Below are 18150 nucleotides of genomic sequence, written 5' to 3'. Positions count from 1 at the left end.
GGCGATTGAAATAAAATGCTGCGAGTACTCGACCAATCAGAAATGTTCAGCGCTTGCGCCCCACCCCAAAAGTTCCTGTACTTTTCGAAAGTACTACCCCCCGAGCAGGGACTTTTTTGGGAACTTAATTTAGACCCTGGTTCCTGCGGTGGAAACGCAGTGAATTCCTCAAAAGGTTCCTAGTTCCTGGGGACAGTTCCTGCGGTGGAAACGCGGCTATAATGACCTACAGTAGGTACCAGGACCTTTCCATTTAAAACTACATTGAGACACCACAGAAAAAAGTGCTGACAATGCTTCATAACAAACACATTCTGAGATATTTTACAGTGCTACCCATGTATATTATTGACTTGCTGACATATTTCTAATGATTGTTATTTAATTTGACGGACAATTAATTTCTTTGGTAAAATGGCAGAAGAATTAAATACATAAGGCACACAGTCAGTTTTAGAGTCATGTTTCAATAAAAACAAGTAACCACTATGCAACAAACATGTGCAATGCACAAATTGTTGGAAATGAACCCAGTTAGCTGTGAAGCAGTCCACTCCTGCGTTTTCTGACATGGACAATATTTATGCTGTATGTCCTACAACATGCCGTCGTATTGCTTCACCTGTTCTAGCATGTTCTGAAGTCTCTCTGCTTCCAGGTCTATGACAAACTTCTTTTCCTGACGCCGGTCAAGGTCCTCTAGGAGGCGCCGGTAGTTGGCATCGGTGAAGCTCTCCACACAGATGGCGCTGACCTGCCAGCCATTCTGTCCTGCCTTTTCCATGATGGCCTGGAGTATCGCGTATCCTGAAAACAGACACACACACACACACATACACATGCACGCACACACACAAAGACACACACACAGTGCATAAGATAAGATGATTGCATTGATCACACATGTCCCCAGTCTAATTTTGCACACAAAAATTGCTTTGTCACAGAAGGCAAGGCTGGGTCACTGCAAAATAGCAAAGAAATCAGATTGTGGTTTGATTGATTAGGAGGGAAAGTCACATGGCAAACATGTATGTGGTACGGTCCTTGCATAAAAAAGGCATGAAAATCTGCTATTTTATTAAGGCTTTCATCATTGCTAAATCTCGAGTGGTTGTCTGTCCATTCTGTTGAACCAAAAGGACCAATGTTCAACTCCTTGAAATTATAGCAACATTATTTACTTAACCAGAGTACATATCGTACAAACATGACAGAACCCATGGGACTAAAATTATGGAAGGTGCATACTTCTGAATACAATAAAGAAGTTAATACAATTATTTTACTTGGAATTGCATACAAATAATGGAATACCAATGAAGTTGTCTCTGAATCCAGTTCAATTTAGTAACGCACTCCCTCTATATAATATCACCTCATACCCCATTTCCTGGCTCTCATCCACCCTCACATTTCCATTGCCATATGCACCTTTATTCCTCTGTCTGCTGCTCTGTATACCTACATCTACATTCCTCCACTCCCCCGCGTCCCACATCCTGTCTCTGCGCCCCTGTGGTTCCCTCATCTGTGGCTCCCCCACCGCTCAGCCAGCCTGAGGCCAAGTGGAACAGATGTCCCTCTTAAACGGCCTTTCATGCTCGCCATCAGAGTCTGGCAGTCTCCTCCTCCCACCCCTCCTCCCGCTCCTGCTCCTCCTCCTGCTCCTGCTGCTGTTTAAGGCAGGTCCTCTGTCATCATGACCCACAGTCCGAAGGCAAGGACTGAGGTGCAGGACGAAGGGCAGCACAGAGGGCAGGACGGAGGACCGCAACATGGATGACTGCAGAAGATTCAGACTCACATGACAACAAAGAAACCCACTGTGTGCTGGGGGCTTCTAGATAACCGAAACTTCTCAGAGGCTTTGATGAGTTCGCAGACAGGGAAAGGTAAGTCCAGACTGATTTTAACAAGGATATGTGACCTGATTGATCTGGATTTCCCCACTAACTCACTGCTCATCAAAGCCACCTGCACTGTGTTGAGCTGCAAATCCCATTGCTTTGTCCAGGTATTTGACATATGTCCTTTTTAAACTGCTTCTGCCGCTTTCGTTAGCTGAATTACAACAGTTTGAGCTGAGAAAGTAGCAAAACACTGGCAGAGAGATGAAACTGAAAATGTACCTGCCATAATTGTCTGGGTTAATAAGTGTGGTATATTACAGTGGATTTTTGTAATTGCCCATAGGAACCAAAAACGGTACAAAAGATCCTTAAAGTCTTAATGTGTTGAAATGTCTTCTGTAATGCAGAATCTCTACAAGGCCAGCAGCCTGTCTTCTATTGCAAAGGGAAGTGATGGAATTCACAAGCCATGGCGGTTCTTAATTGCATTCCACGGTATGTCTGAATTCCACTCATCACTGTAGGATGCAATGGTGACCTCTGAACTCCCTGACAGAATGACAGCCTGTATTACCATATCAGCATGTCTTGTGTCTGTACTTGTAAAGAGGGAATAAAGGAGCTCACATAAGAAGCATGATGCATTCCCTCCTCCCATCTGAGGGTTCAGACACACACACACACACACACACACACACACAAACTGCTATCAACTAAATGCTAACTATCAACTGAACAGGAAAGTTATTTTCAGTATTAAAATAGCTAATTATTCCTTTATTATTTCCACGTGTGTCAAAGTAGAAAACTCTAAGGATCTGAGTAAATCATTTGCTGTTACAAAATAAATGCAAAAGGTTTATGAAAAAAAAATTACAACATTACTTTATTGAACTATCTGACTATAATGAACAGAACTGTGTTTCAATGCCATTCATTTATCAATTTGTTGTATTCCTGCCTCATGCCCAATGCATGCTGGGATAGGCTCCAGCACCCCCCACGACCCTGCCCAGGATAAGTGGGTATAGATAATGGATGGATGTAAACAAATCTTCACTGAAACAATATATAATATACTCAAAAAAAGTTTTGAGAAAATTATACTGGCTAAATATTAATTAAACTTGCTTATCTGTAAACCTTAACATTCACAGTCAAATAAGTAAAGTTTACTTAATTATTGTCTGTTTTAAATTAATATTTACTATGTTGTATGTTGTAAAATTTTGTAAAGCTGACTTAATTTCTTGAATGATATGGGTGATATTATATGGGGGAATGTGTTACTAAATTGAACTGGATTCAAAACCCAGTAGCACAATGGCACTGGTTGCCATACAACCTCATACTTGCTCTGTCGACTCTTTAGCAAGCTAGCTAACGTTAAACTCGGTCAAAATGCCAAGAACGAAACTGTCTGAGTGTGGTTGTATTTTACTCAAATGGATGCAAATAATATGGAACTTTCCTTTGCAATAAAAACGACTTTCTTTAATGTCATCGTTTGCTCATTATTTTAAAGAAGATCTATTGGTTCAGATTTCAAAAGTATTGTTTTAGCGCGGTATCATCAAAACGTAAACAATACCCAACCTTAGTCATAAAGCCATATTATGTGGGGTTTGCATGCGAAATGATCCATAAAATCAATAGTTTTGGCAATTATTATTTAGAAAGCAAGCTTACACAACTTTTACATTGCATCTATTTATACATACTTGCTCAAGCGTACAACAGCAGTGTCCTACCCCAGAATCAAACCTGTGGCCTTTAGGTTACAAGGCCAGTTCCTTACCCACTATACTACACTACCACCCAAGGTAGCTATATCCTCTCAAAGTCTAGGCCTAACACCTCAAACAATTAAAGAAGAAGCTTATTTCCTAAAAATCCTTAACATCTGCAACATATTCCCAGGGACCCATTTTGGTATGTGAATATGAGTGCAAACTAACCGTGTGAAATATACTTCAGTCTCCTGTGCTTGAAGCTGCATATTTAGGGGGGACATTTGCCATTCATTGTAGTAACATAAATTTCTTGTGTATGCAGATAACAAGTATAAATTTCAAAGATGTGGGATTTAAATCCATGTGCACATGGTGGTATTACAATAATATTTTTTCATCCCAGCTTCACACACTGGTGATGTCATAAGTTACATGATAAATAAAAGTTATGTAGTCACACTCCTCGCTCTCACCACCTCTACCATACAGATGACGTCACACAGACATTACCCACATCATGCACACTTCAGTCCCACTTGCCTCAGTCATGCATTTTTGAGAATCATAATCCCGAAACATTTCTATGTACATAATTAACGCACCCTTCAGTTTCCACATTAAAATGTTAACTGCAAATGACTCAAATATTAGAAAAAAATACATAGCTGATGTCTTGCTCTTGATAAATATTTGATACATTTTTCTTTTGCTTCAGGCAACACCACAGGACAACATCAAATCAAAATTGCATCCTTCCCTAATCACAGCACGAACACCATTCTCTTTAAATGGTGTCCATTAGGGGGCAGTAGTGTTCCACAGGGGCTTCGTAGAATGCGGTGAACCGCATACAACGTAACTTCCCCAATCCTGAGGACACCTAACCTTTAAAACCCAAAAACCATTCATCATTGTGTGCCTCAGTTTTTCTGTTTTTATGAACCATTCTCCAGAAGGGCTTTCACACTCCACCAGCCTCAAAACCTTCTCATTGCCCTCTGTGTAGCCATGAGCAAAATACTCTCAAACCTAATCTCTATGGTAATGTGAGGATTAATGAGATGGCCACATGCACTTGGATACACATATGTGCACATGCACAAGCCCCATTATACTCTGTTGTTAATGCGTTGTCTTAGAGTGTACTCATTGTCTATGTCCTTTGCATGCTGTTATGGAACATTCAATGGCTCTCGAGTGCTCCTTTGAAGCATTGATATTAGAGGGCCAGATGAAATGTGAAATATGTAAGTGTGTTTCAGCATTGTCAGCTGAGTGAATAAGTAAGATAATATACCGTAATCGTATGTGTGGATTTTCCTTCAAGCACAACCTGTCCCCAGACCCCAGCCATGGAATGGAACAGAGAAACATAAGAAGAGCTGAGCCTTCAGGTGCAGTGGGGTGCTCTACTACAGTGAGCCAGGGAGGTGGAGGGGGGGGGCGGTGGTTGGCAGTATCCGGCCGGGAAACCCAACCAACCCAAGTCTGCAACACCCAGTTCAGGCCTTGGTCAACAAAAGGAGAAAAGTTGAATAAGAGACCCAGTTCTGATGTTTGCTCTGGTATTTTCAGATCTCACTCATTGCATAGAAATTCCCTCATCTGTTAGAAGTATGGTAATCCTTCCATAGCTGTAGGGCTGTTTCATCCTATGTAGGTTGGGGGCTTAGTCATTCCACTGTTAGCTGTAGGGTTATTTTAGCAGTTTGAAGTCAAGTTATCCCCTTCAGTGTGGTTATTCATTGTTCTGTTACCCCTATGGTATTCCCTCCATTAGTTGTGTTGTAATGCCCTACAGTTACTGTTATCTGTTACTTCTTTCAGGTGTTAGTACTGCAGCTGTTCTTCTCTCTTAGCAGTGTGTCTACCTCCTCCTCTGTGTATGTGTGTGTGTCTGTGTATGTGTGTGTGTGTGTGTGTGTGTGTGTGTGTCTGTGTATGTGTGTGTGTGTGTGTGTGTGTTTTTTTTTTTTTTGTGCGTGGGCATGCATTGTGGTGTTTTTCACACACACACACACACACACACACAGTAGAATGTGTCAAACAGAGAACGGCAGCCATAGGGCTCAAACATACAGCCAAGGGGTCCTTGAAACACAAAGGTCTGAGATGAGCAAGGCAATGTGTTAGTGTAACAGGGTCTGGTGGACCTCCAACAAGTCCCAACTGGACATTTTATCAGTAATAACATTCAGGTGTGTTTGTTGATGCGTCTGGTGAAATTCTACCAATTCTGTGCAGAAATATAATTGTTCTCCAGATATTTATGAGCAACAGATTGAATATACTTACTCACCTAACACACACATGCGCACACACACACAAATGCAAGCACACATACACATATGAACGTACCCATACACAAACACTTAAATAAAAGTCGGCCATATTAAGTCAGTTTAACCAAGATTTGCCTAAGGCAAACATGCTTCATTCATTTCTTTATTTTAATCAACTAATTTTGTTGAGAACCTAGGTTGGTTTAGTGACGTCCTAACCCAAGGGAAGCCACCCCACCCGCCCCATTCCACATGTGGCATTTTAAACGCATTTTTAAATAAAAACTATCTCTATGAGTAAAGTTTGCTTTGTGGCACATGCGTCGCCCAACAGTGTGAACTTCAACATTATCCCATTGATTACCACTGTATAAACCACTTCCTTTTTGCTTTCAGCCAGTGTTGCATAAACATTCCTGTGACCCAGATCCATTGGAGCACATAAAGATGTCATAGACAAAAACCATGAGGTATTCATTTTCCAAACGTTCGTACCCAGCTGCACAATTCATTGCACTCTCGACAGACTACCAGACTGTGTCTACCCTGCCCACCACTGGCTTTGTTGGGAAGAGAGCAGCCCTTACCCCGGTCGGTGTCATAGAGGAAAACAAAGCGGTTCCAGTCGTAGTGGTCGAGCAGGCTGAGGAGAGCGCCCCGTATGGAGGGCCGCAGCTGCAGGACGAACTGGCTCTCGCCCTCCGTGGGAAAGCTGGGTGTGATGAGCGAGATGTGCAGTGCATTGCAGAAGGAAGTCAGGGTGTGCACGGAGCGCTTGTCATATAGGCCAAAGATGGCGAAGACCCCACGTGAGTACTGCGAGCAGACTGCAGAGAGAGAAGGAGAGAGAGAGAGAGAGGGGGAGAGAGATCATAAAGTAGATGTAACAACAGTGCAGGAAACAATGGCACAGTGAGGCATATAATTAACAGCATTTTAACAAACAATTAAGCAATAAAACTCAATGGTTTGGTTACTATTTATCACTTAATCCTATGAGATATGCTCTCATTAAAAATGAAAACACTTAGTGTTATTTAAGAGGTGTAAGTATTTACAAGGGCAAATGATGGGAAACGATACCACAATTTCATGGTGTCCTCCACTATGTACATACATCCCGTGACCAGATAATCATATGCCAAGCATGTACTGCAATGATCTCTCACAAAGAAATATACTTCCATGGCTAAATGTTTTGCTGAGCTTCAATGTTGCCTAAATATAATATTCAGTTATTGATGGAAAGGGAAAGGATTATAGCTCTCTGGGAAAGGTAGGAGGAGAAATATTCAAAAAATATTCAAAAAAGGCTCATACTAGTGTAAAACATCAGTATACACTGTGAATAGCTCCCTCCAATACCCTTTTCACTGTGATACATCACTTTTCTCATTACAGTGCACTGTATGTGTACCACATGTAGTGTGAAGAAACATAATGACCTCTGTGTACATAAATGTTCCAAAACATTCTCTGCTTTCATTTGTTTTGTTTGAAGCGGTTTTAATGGGAGAACCACCAGATTGCTCTGTTGAAGGAACTTGCTCATTATATAGTAGTACTGCCTTTGAGCTGATACTGTGACTGTCTGCTTTTAGAACAAACTCAAATATTCTGATGTGTAGTTACACTAGCTTTGTGGCACTCCTGCATAATGAATCCTGCACACTGAACTGCTCAGAGATAAAGAAGATAAAGAGATAAGTAGAAAATCCTTCTTCTTGAGAATGGCATCACTTCTGCATTTCAATATCATGGGTGCTTTTCCTGGTTTGAACAGCTTAAATTCCATGTTGTGAAAAAGAGAGTCCATAATTGTGTCTACAGTTTATTTCAAGAGTTGAGGCTTCCTTTTCAAAAGTAATTCTTCCCCTACAAAATGACAGATCAGTGCCAGTGATCAAAGTAGTAGTACAGATCTTTTTGTAGTTACTGTAGTTTTGAGTAGCATAGAGTATTGGCAATCTGTATTCCTGATATACAGTACTCTCTATTCCTCAGTGGCAATGCACTGCAGATGCGAACTGCACATGTCTTAATTAACATAATATTGAGGCAATCTTATGTTAACTCTTGTAGCCTATGGTAGGCTATCTGAGCCAATGGTTACAGGCCATGATTACTACTTTTCCATCCAGCTTCACACATTTGCCTGCGACACAGTTCTGGAGCTGTGGAACTAATTTGGTTAAAAATTAAATAATCTTGGGCCACACATAACAGACATATTGGCCTACTCTGTGTATGAAGTGATTTGGTCCTTACTGAGTACATGATCCATGCCCAAAAACACAAATTAAACCCCAGCTTCTTATTTGCAGCTCTGAAATTCTCATATGGTCAATGGCAAGATCGGGGCAGCTTTCAGAGAGTGTACGCCATTTGGCCCAGTCATACCAATCTACTACTTGAAAAGGGGTCCTCCCTTATTTAGCCAGTCTATTTCAAATCACTTTGTATACTGTTACATGGATGGTCGTTTGGCGCATTTTACAATGAACTTTGGTGATGAGACTCAAACTTGTGCAACCCAAGTGGGGTGTTTTTTTTTTTTTTTTTAAAGTGCCCCCAACTATTATACCAACATTTATATACATATGCAAAATAAAAGAATCAGCACATCAATTATACCTACCTACTGCCAGCCACACTACTGACAGCAAATGACCTGCACGTATACTACACATTATCCGGACTATACCATTTCCATTCAATATTCACTTATCTCAGAAGAAAAGTATGTTTTTTACACATAAGAATCATTATACATATATTATCAGTTGCTACTTTGTATCTAATAATCACATATCTAATTGGTACGAAAAAAATATTACCGAATAGACTTTATGGCCTTCCCCCGTCTAAAATAGCCAATTATTCTTGTCCAGCGCTTCCAATAAAATTGCACAGAATCGTGACGTTCGGATTACGTCATTCAAGTTTGAACATGGAACAAACTGGATAAACAACGGTAAGTAGCAACTCCTAACATTGCTTTTATTGAACATGTTATACTAAAATGAATATATTTAATGTTTGAAACCAGATGTGTATGCTTAAGTCATTTGCAGTACATTATGGTGGTGAACGGATGTCAACTCAAACACATTCGCTACTGAACAAACCGGCAAACATAAATGGTGCGCACTACATTTATGAAAGCGGCGTACTCGCGCCAAACAACCGCTAGCATAAGCAGATACGCGGTTAAAACCCGATCGTTTTTAAAAAATAGTGTCCTGGCAGAAACTGAGGGTTCGCTCCGTTACGTATACAGAACTGTTTTCATTTATATATTGTGTATAATGTGTGGCCCAAGACCGTCTGACCCTTTCAAAACTGAGCTAAATTAACCCGGAGACCCATTTTCGGCGGCGCTTTCGGTCCAGGCTGGAAATAGACTGGTTGAACAGGGGAGGACCTACGCTTGAAGCATCATGACAGACCCAAAACAAATTATGTGGGCAAACATTTCACTCAAAACCTCGTTTTTTTGTAATTAATTCCCTTGATTTCTACACTGGGAGGCTTAATTAATTCTTGGTATTATTTCCAAAATCCTCAAAAGACAGGAAATTAAATGGGCCACCCCTAATGCTAATATCAGCCTGCTCTCCATCAAGGTGTATCAGCACAGAACATTTGGAGTTGTCAGTTGAAAATTAGATTCATATCCTTAAGAAATGAATATACACTCTACACTACAAGATACATTCTAATGCCGGATCTCAAGTGATCACACTAGTTTAAAAATTGTATGCTGTATAGTTAAAAAAACTGCACACCATGGATGCAGTTTGTGGACTGAAAGAGTGATACAACTAGTGGCGATTGGTGAGCTGAAAATCGGTGAGGCCGGAAACTTACCTTCTTAAACTGATTATTGGTTTCACTAATTTCCTTGATTATCAATACAGCGATTACAAAATACTCAGTACCATCAGATGCAGCCAGCTCTCCTCAATTAGCATTTAGCGAGTAATAAAATGATTTTTATTTGCATTGCAAAATTGTGCACATTTTATAAACATTATTTGTGGATACATGTAGACCTCTTCCGTCTCCGCACTCATTTCTTAGAAATTTTTCATGGTGAAAATCTGCGATGAAAATCTTTACAATCTTGAAGTGCAGGTTTTGTTATTCCTGGTTATACTGAAAGATAGCGCAGTAGTTAACAGTAGTATATCTTTTTTCATTAAGTGTACAGTGATTAAAACAGATTTTTTAAAATTGAATTTATCTTTTAATCTCCCTAATACTATTTGAAGAAGTGTGAGTTACTTGTCATTTGAGTAGTCAGATCATTGGCACGCTTGTTAATCATGGGAAATGAATGAAAACAGGTTGAGACAAATGATTATTTTAAAGGAAAGTTTTCAGCCTGGCCAATTTTCTGCTCACCAACCGCTACTGAATACAGCATCATATGTTTTCCAAAATAGGGCATTTTGAAAATGAAACATGTTTTACAAACGTACCAAATCTGGTAGTCTATTGCCAATACACTGTTCAGAGCACCTACTCTAAGAGTATGAATTAGTCTCGAGAGAAGGTTTGAATCTTAAGCAATCTGTCCAATGGCAAGCACATGCTGTTAAAGTACAGCAGACATATAGCTAGTTGTCATAGCTCTGTGCTGATACACCTTGATGGAGAGCAGGCTGATGTTAGTGTTATGACTGATGAGTCTAATTTCCTGCCTTTTCAGGCTTTTGGCAAACGCACACATTTCACTTGAAACATAGTTTGTTTGTGATTAATTAACATACATGCCCGAAATAGCAGCTTTGGCACTAGCATAAAATACTGCAAAACTTGGTGCCGGTGTCAAAATTAATCCGGCGAGCTACATCATTAAGATGACGCCTAAAAAGACATTGCCAAACATTGCGATGGATGAACTGTGAAAATCCCACACATGATCGTGACTGGCCTTAAGCATTTGGAGAGGGTTGCATAATAGGAGTGCATTCTAGACATGACACAGGTGTGAATGACTGTATATTTTATGACTCTTTCAAATCTATTGATGCAATTTGCATCATAGAATCACGCTTTTTCATTTCTGTCTAATAGGAATAGGCAGTTAAAAGGAAAATTGCAAATACCGACTTATAAGAAAAGATTTGTGCATATACCGCATGGAGAGAAGACCATTGTTGGTCTTAGAGCATTTGAACATTTCATACCCACTAATGCCCCCCCCCCCCCCCCCCCCCCCCCACACACACACCACAAAATCCCAGGAGCAATTCACATGGCTGACCCTCCTCCATTTTCTACATCTGCTCTTGTCCCAGGGGGGACCCTTACCCTACATTGGTGCCTATCTCCACTGAAGCAGGAAGGAGTCCCCCTTAGGAGCATTCAGTGGGGAGGGGGTAGCGGTCGGGGGGATGGGGTAGTTATTGGATGTCTCTATGGAAACTCCCGTCCACACTGATCAGTCTTCACTTGCAGTAAGCACACACTCAGAAACTGCAGATTATCCTTTTCATAGCTACTAATTTTGTGAAAGAGGACATGCGTCAGAGGTGAAGCTCTACATGTCATTCAATGGGAGAACCAGAGACGCATCCCACAGAGTCTGTCCAGACACCTGAAATGACCCATGCACAGAACAGTATCACAGCAACACCTGAGAGAATCCCACAGAGCCTCTTCCCACAGGCACCTGAGAGGCTCCGGCCTGGTTCACCAGCTGCTTACTATGAGATGATCAGCATAGGGACAGAGTGAGGCTGTACTGAAACACTTTACCCATCTGAACAGGAACATTATGCCTATGCAAAGATGCTGTGAGCCTGATGTCTCGTAGCCTTTGCCAACACAGGTCTGAGAATGAAATACTGTCCTGGGCCTTGCTGTATTGCGTAAGAGTCCATTTTATGTTGCACTAAACCAGCTATGACCCTTTAAACAACATCCACAACATTCCACTCAAATGAGCATGCAGGTCAACTAGTAATTCTGCTCTGTTCACAATCAATACATATGTGTGGGCCACTTTACATTCGCCACCCACTTTTTTTTGGCTCTGCATTGCAAGCTGGAGACCCCTGCCAATCTGGACTCCATCTTGCCCTCTCATATTGGCTCAAGGTACAGCAACCCTGTTGAACCCCTGCATAAGGTTGCTCACCCTAATGATTCCAGTAAGAATTAATGTGTATAAATGGGTCACAGAATGTGAAACTGTGAAACCTATATGTTATGGTAATTTGAGAACCAGAGCTATGTCGTCTTGGGCAGGAGGTGCCGTTAAGCTTTCCACATGACTGATGCTGACAGTTTGAGTCTTGGTCTGCATGAGTTACTCTACCCTCACACCACTGGGAATATATGGGTTTAAGCCCCCCCACTCACTTCACCCCATGCCTCACCTTACATACCAAAAAGATGAAGTCATCACTGACATGTCACTATGGATCATGGAAGGTTGAAAATTTGTATTCCAGTGTTCGCTAAGAGAGTCTAGAAATGACTGTGTTGTGATCTTCCTATAAGCCTACTGGGAATATGAGCATCAGCTGCCTTCTGCATGTGGAGCAGAGCTGTAGCAGACATGGGTGAGTTAGAACAGGGTCTTACTGATTTAGGCTACTTCAGTCATTCATGTTAGGAGGAACATGCTGAAAGCCTTTTTCCTGTACAGAACTACCTTCCTAGTCAGATTTAAGAAAAAAACCTGCTCCCCTTGTTGCGCATCAAGGAAGTACTTTTTTTTCCGCCAAAAAATAAAAACCATCACAATGTTAGTTACATAACCTGAGCTGTCTGCTGAGGAAAACTGGATCATTGGTCTATGAGTAATTTGCTGCCTGTCAGGACCACAGACGCTTCTAATTTTGATATTCATTACACTTCACTTGCAGCACATTAGTGATCATGATTTTTGAGTGGTGAGAAATACCAACGATGACAACAAAATGGTCGTTTTCTTCTTTCAACAGAACTAGTTGTCTCTTAACTATCAGAAAATACTCCGATCATTGTGGATTTACACTAGGCCAGATATATTTATATATTCACATATTGATTTTTAAAACAAACCATGTCTTTTCAATCAAGCAAAATTAATGGCACTAAATAAGCATATCTTTTTTAAGGGAGAAATGACTGCTTTTAATTTCTCTTTAAAGGCATTATTGACTGCAATCAGATGTTTCTGCTTTAACAGAATATTGACAGTTCAGTGAAATACTGAACACTGCAGAGATGACTGAAACAACTCCCTCTTAGAAAAGGAATTCCTTAGAGGATGTATCCAAATTTCCCTGAAAACAGCACGTGCATTGACGTATTGACGTGGCAAGTCTATTCTCTTCCATCCCAAGGAAGACCATCTTTATCGTCAGGATTCTCTTTGGATCTTTCCACAGCAAGAAAAGAGCAACATCCATGAAAACGTGTCAGCCAGATGAAATGAGGGCACACATAACTCGCAGACATCCCTGAGGACAGACAGCCAATATAAAATGAAAAAAAAAGACCAAAAAAAAAAAGCCAGGAGATGAGGACAGCCCAAAGTATCAGCATGCAGATAACACAGGAGAATACATGATATCCATATAGTTCACTTTCTGCTTTATTATTCCAGTTTTTGTGCATGCCACTTGAGACAGTTTCCTATAGGCACATTAATACATCACTAAATGGGCCCTTCGGAGAGTAGAGTTTGCAACAGTTGAGAACTCGGAAGGAAGTATTTTCATGGTATGACTACTGAAAGTATGTTTTTAATTGTGAATACATGCACTCAAGTTAATGTGTTCATATGTACAACCTCCAGAAACAAAACATTGCTGCACGTTGCCTTTTGTTTCATTATTTTCTTGCTGTAAAACACAATGCACGAATGCCCACAGATCCACAATTGTAAAGCCAGCTGGACATAAAAATGATCATTGATTGCACATAAAACTGGATAATTGAGAACACACTAAAACCGAAAATAACATCAAAGTGCCAAAAACTGAAATATGAAGCAAAATTTTAAATGAAGAGAAACACAAAACCTCATCATTGGGGAAATATTACTGTGTAATTACAAATACACAGGGAAGCAGAAGTGTTGAGCTTATGACAAAGAAGATGTATAATACAGGCAGTGAGAGACAGTTTCTCTGGCACAGTTTATCCCTCTACTCTGGACTGTGTGTCCTCATGGAGTCTGGCCCGATTCTGATGCTCTGCATTCAGGCAGTGCCTCACAGATAGGCCTTATAGGAAGGCCTCTCTCTCTCTCTTTCTCCCCCCCCATCTGTCTCCTCTTTGCTCCCTTCAATTACATTCTCATTGCTTTATTGGCACAAACAGCATGTAAATGATGCCAGTGATTATATAAGGAATTGTAAATATTCTGTTGTGCCTTCTCTTTGGGGTGGATTGTTATTTTTGTGTTACCCAGGAGTCTTCTTTATGTTTTATAGTCACTCATTAATCATTTTCCCCCTAAAACTACACTGTGGAGCTTGGCAGGGAAATCACAGAACATCTTCTCTACTTTACTCAACACTTATGAGAGGCAAACACTTAAAATGGCACAACCTCGCTGGCAAAACTGTCCTCCACTCCAGTCAGAGCCCTCGAAGGAAAGTCCGTCTACATTCTTCTCTATGACTACAGACTGAATGGCTGACTATTGTGGCCAGTGGTAGACTCAATACCCAAACAGGGATGACCTACATACAATACTGCTGTGGCACAACCACCCCCACCCCACAACACACACAATTTCTCCTGCTCCCTGTCAGGTAGAGCCATTCATTCTCACCTCATCTGACTCACAGCTTAGATCACAAAGCATCCTCCAAAGTGGGAGCTGTAGTTTCAGAGTGCAGGGCCCAAAAAAACTAAAATCTGAATATTAGCAAATTTGGAGACGGATCAATGACAATTATAATTTCTCAATTATCTAATGTCATCTGAGGCTCACAGGTATCAGTTTCTTTGGAAGTATCTTAAAAATGCAACAAATGTGGAATTTTAAAATGTTTTATATGTCTAGGTACAGAGACAAGTAGGCTACTCTGTTGAAGTCTGCTGTGCCTGTGTACTCACATTGGTACTGTAGCTATAAAAGTAGAATATTTTGCTCAATGCTTTGGTAACATTGGTAGAATGTTATATATGATGCACCCAGTGTTATATATATTGGTTTTTGAAAAGCTTGGCATGCATATAACAACGCAGTATCAAGTGAAAGCAGTAAATGGATACATCACTTTCACTTGAATGTAATAAGAGACAACAGTTCTCCAAGGAATTCTAGCATCAATCTTAATGCATTTACAAAGCGGTTTTTCAAAGGATTAATCATTAGTTGGCCTTGATGGGTAATTGAGGTGACAGCTGCAGTAAAAACTCTATTTTTATTTATTATGTGTTATTCATTTCTTTAATTATTTATTTTTAGATAATTGTAAGACTTACAGATTAACGTAGGCCATTGGTGTCAAATACAGAATTGATAACATAATGAGGAGATGGGACTCCAATTTAATAAATTGCTCAGAAATTCTGTTTCCTCTTGTTTATGTGCATCTAGGAGAAATTTCTCAGTGGCCATCATCAAGCAGATAAGCCAGCTAGATAATGTAAATTGCTATAAATAATATATTAGACTGATACTTTAATACAGTAGAATTCTCTTAATTGCATAACATGCATAACATTTGTTAGTGAATTTATGCGATTATCTGGCCTAAAAATTATGGCCTTATAAAAATTATAAGGGGAGTCAATTAGACAGAGCAAGCCATTATACATTTACAGTGAGCTCCAGAATGTTTGGGACAAAGGCATATTTTTCTCTAGTTTTGGTTCTGCATGCCACATTTTTAGATTTGTAATCAAACAATTTACATGAGGCTAAGGTGCACATGCTCAGCTTTTACCTTTACTGAAACTAAAATACACTTTAGTTTCACCATGTAGAAATGAAAACACTTTTTATACATAGCTCCCCATTTAAGAGCACCATAATGTTCAGGAACTATTAATGTTATGTAAATGAAAGTAGTCATGTTCAGTAGGCCTACTGAATATCATTTGCATGCCATGACTGCATGAAGTCTCTGACCCATAAACCAGGTGTCTGAGTATCTTCTGCTCTTCCAGGCCTGTACTGAAGCCTCAGCTCCTGCTTGTTTTGGGGGCTGGTTGCATTACATTTCTCTTCAGCATATGAAACACATTTTCAGCTGGTATCAGATTGGGCTAATCATTTGGCCAGTCAAGAATTTTCCAGTTTTGGCTTTGAACTTCCTTGTTGCTATATCAGTATGTTAGGGATCATGGTATTGCAGTAGGAAGATGCGCCACCCAATGAGTTTGGAGGCATTTGGTTGAACTTGATCAGCTAAGATGCTTCTGTACACTTCAGAATTCATTTTTGCTGCTTCTATCAGCAGTTACATTATCAGTGAAGACTGGTGAGCAGTATTTATGGCAGTCATACATGGCTAAACCATAACACCCCCACCACCATGTTTCAGTTACCACCAAATAGTAGGCAGTACCATTTGCTGATGGTGCAATTAGCTGTAGCCTTAGTAAACAAGACGTTACTTTTAGGCAGACTGCAAATGTACCAACATAACCTGATCAGCGCACAGTTTGTGCTGCAAGTTTTACGTACAAAAATCTGGCCCACAGTTACTGGGTCTTCCCAGAAACTCATTTCAGTCTACACTGAGGTTATACTCTTTAAATAATTGCCAAATGGTAGAAATCTGATAAGGGAGCAGGCCTTGAGCTTTCAACCATCGGTGCTTCTTTCCAGAGAACCTTTTAAAAAACATACTGTTAACTGTGAATGAAGATAGGTATGGTTTGCTAAATTGTCCAGAATCATAAGCTGCAACTCCCACGCTGTCTCAGCTCATGGCATTGATCTTCTCCTTATAACTCCTCCGCATACACGCGGCCCCAGACAGCGTCTGGCTGCAGTCCGAAGTAAGAGTGGGAGAACGCGTGTGCAAGTGCATAACTGTGGCAGCGTAGACTGGCATTCAGTTGACCTGCTCTTCAGTTAGTGAAAAGTGTGTGTATATATATATAATATATATATATATATATATATATATATATATATATATATATATATATATTTTACTTAAAAGCAATAAAAACATTTTTTCCCACAATGAGAAGGACACCACTGACACTGCATCACACTGCTTTTGTGACTTGGCAGAGAGAAGTCTCACTTCTCTTCATTTTGAACAAATGGATTGTAGGCAACCAAGAAAATGACAAAAAGATAATATTCCACTGTGCCTGTCATGTTTTTTCATTCCTGCCATAAGTTTATAAAGTAAATGCGCCTTATTGCCTCTCATTTGTTTGCACAACAATGGGTATACAGAGAGTTTCCTTACACAGTGATGTCTTATGTTCTCACCTAATCAAAGCATTATGGAAACAGCTGACAATGTGGCAAGGGTAGTAGTGTAGCGTAACAATTAAGGAACTAGAGCTTGCAGTCGATTCCCAGGTGGTCCACTAATATTGTTCTCTTGAGCAAGATACTATACTTCACCTGAATGGTTTCAGTATACTGTATATCCAGCTGGATTGTATGTGTCAGGAATGAAAATGTAGTATTGTAAGATATCTTTACTGTACTGTGTTTTTAACTACAGTATATGCTGAAACACCCAAGCACGAAGATACTCATATTCTTTTCAAGATATTTTAATGAAAAATAACAATTACACACTGAATTAAAAAAAAAAGAAACTGTAATGGAACCTACTTTCACTTAAAACACAGCTCACCTTAAGAGCCATCTCTCCACTGTCATATCAAGAAGTGTGTAATGTGAATTAAGACTATAGGCTGCTGCTCTGAAGGTTTTGTAGAATTAAATTCCTCCAGGCACCGGCTCTGTTTCATGATGCATACAGTATTGATCTGCCTGAGGTTGCGTCGTCATTTCGGTATTTGGCAGCTGACGTTTCAGACGGAGAAGTTTTTAAGACTCACCAGACAACTCATGTTCCTGTTCTACACTTCTCCTGGCAGTGATATGCTCTTTCTCCCTGTTCTCACTGACCAGATATTACATAAGATGTGTGACTCAGATCTGAGGCTGTAGTAACAGATGTACAGTAGCCTGATAGTGTTGTAGTCTGGATGCTCAGAGCAGCATACATGGAGGGTAGGGTAAGTAGGTATTGAGTGACACCCACTCCTGGGCCAAGATGACCTGATCAATTTGGCAGTGCAATCTGTAATCGAAGAGTGCATGCTTCAGTGGTCTAATGAGTA

At 40.3% G+C, this 18150-nt stretch overlaps 1 protein-coding gene across 8 annotated transcripts in view; it reads right to left on the bottom strand.

Annotated features, from left to right (window-relative positions):
- The window catches only part of LOC135263162 (glutamate receptor 4-like), a 70735-nt gene that overhangs the window by 35554 nt on the left and 17031 nt on the right, over positions 1-18150 (bottom strand). For all 8 annotated transcript variants that reach the window (XM_064350836.1, XM_064350837.1, XM_064350833.1 and 5 more), the window contains exons 3-4: positions 6456-6695; positions 623-807 (exon numbers count right to left, since the gene is read on the bottom strand). In XM_064350836.1, coding sequence (XP_064206906.1) covers positions 623-807; positions 6456-6695 — 425 coding nt within the window. The remainder of the gene's footprint in view (positions 1-622; positions 808-6455; positions 6696-18150) is intronic.

This window comes from Anguilla rostrata, chromosome 9 (assembly GCF_018555375.3).
Source record: "Anguilla rostrata isolate EN2019 chromosome 9, ASM1855537v3, whole genome shotgun sequence".
Lineage (NCBI taxonomy): Eukaryota > Metazoa > Chordata > Actinopteri > Anguilliformes > Anguillidae > Anguilla > Anguilla rostrata.
Note: the sequence above shows the minus strand (reverse complement) of the source record. Positions and strands in the feature narration are given on the sequence as shown.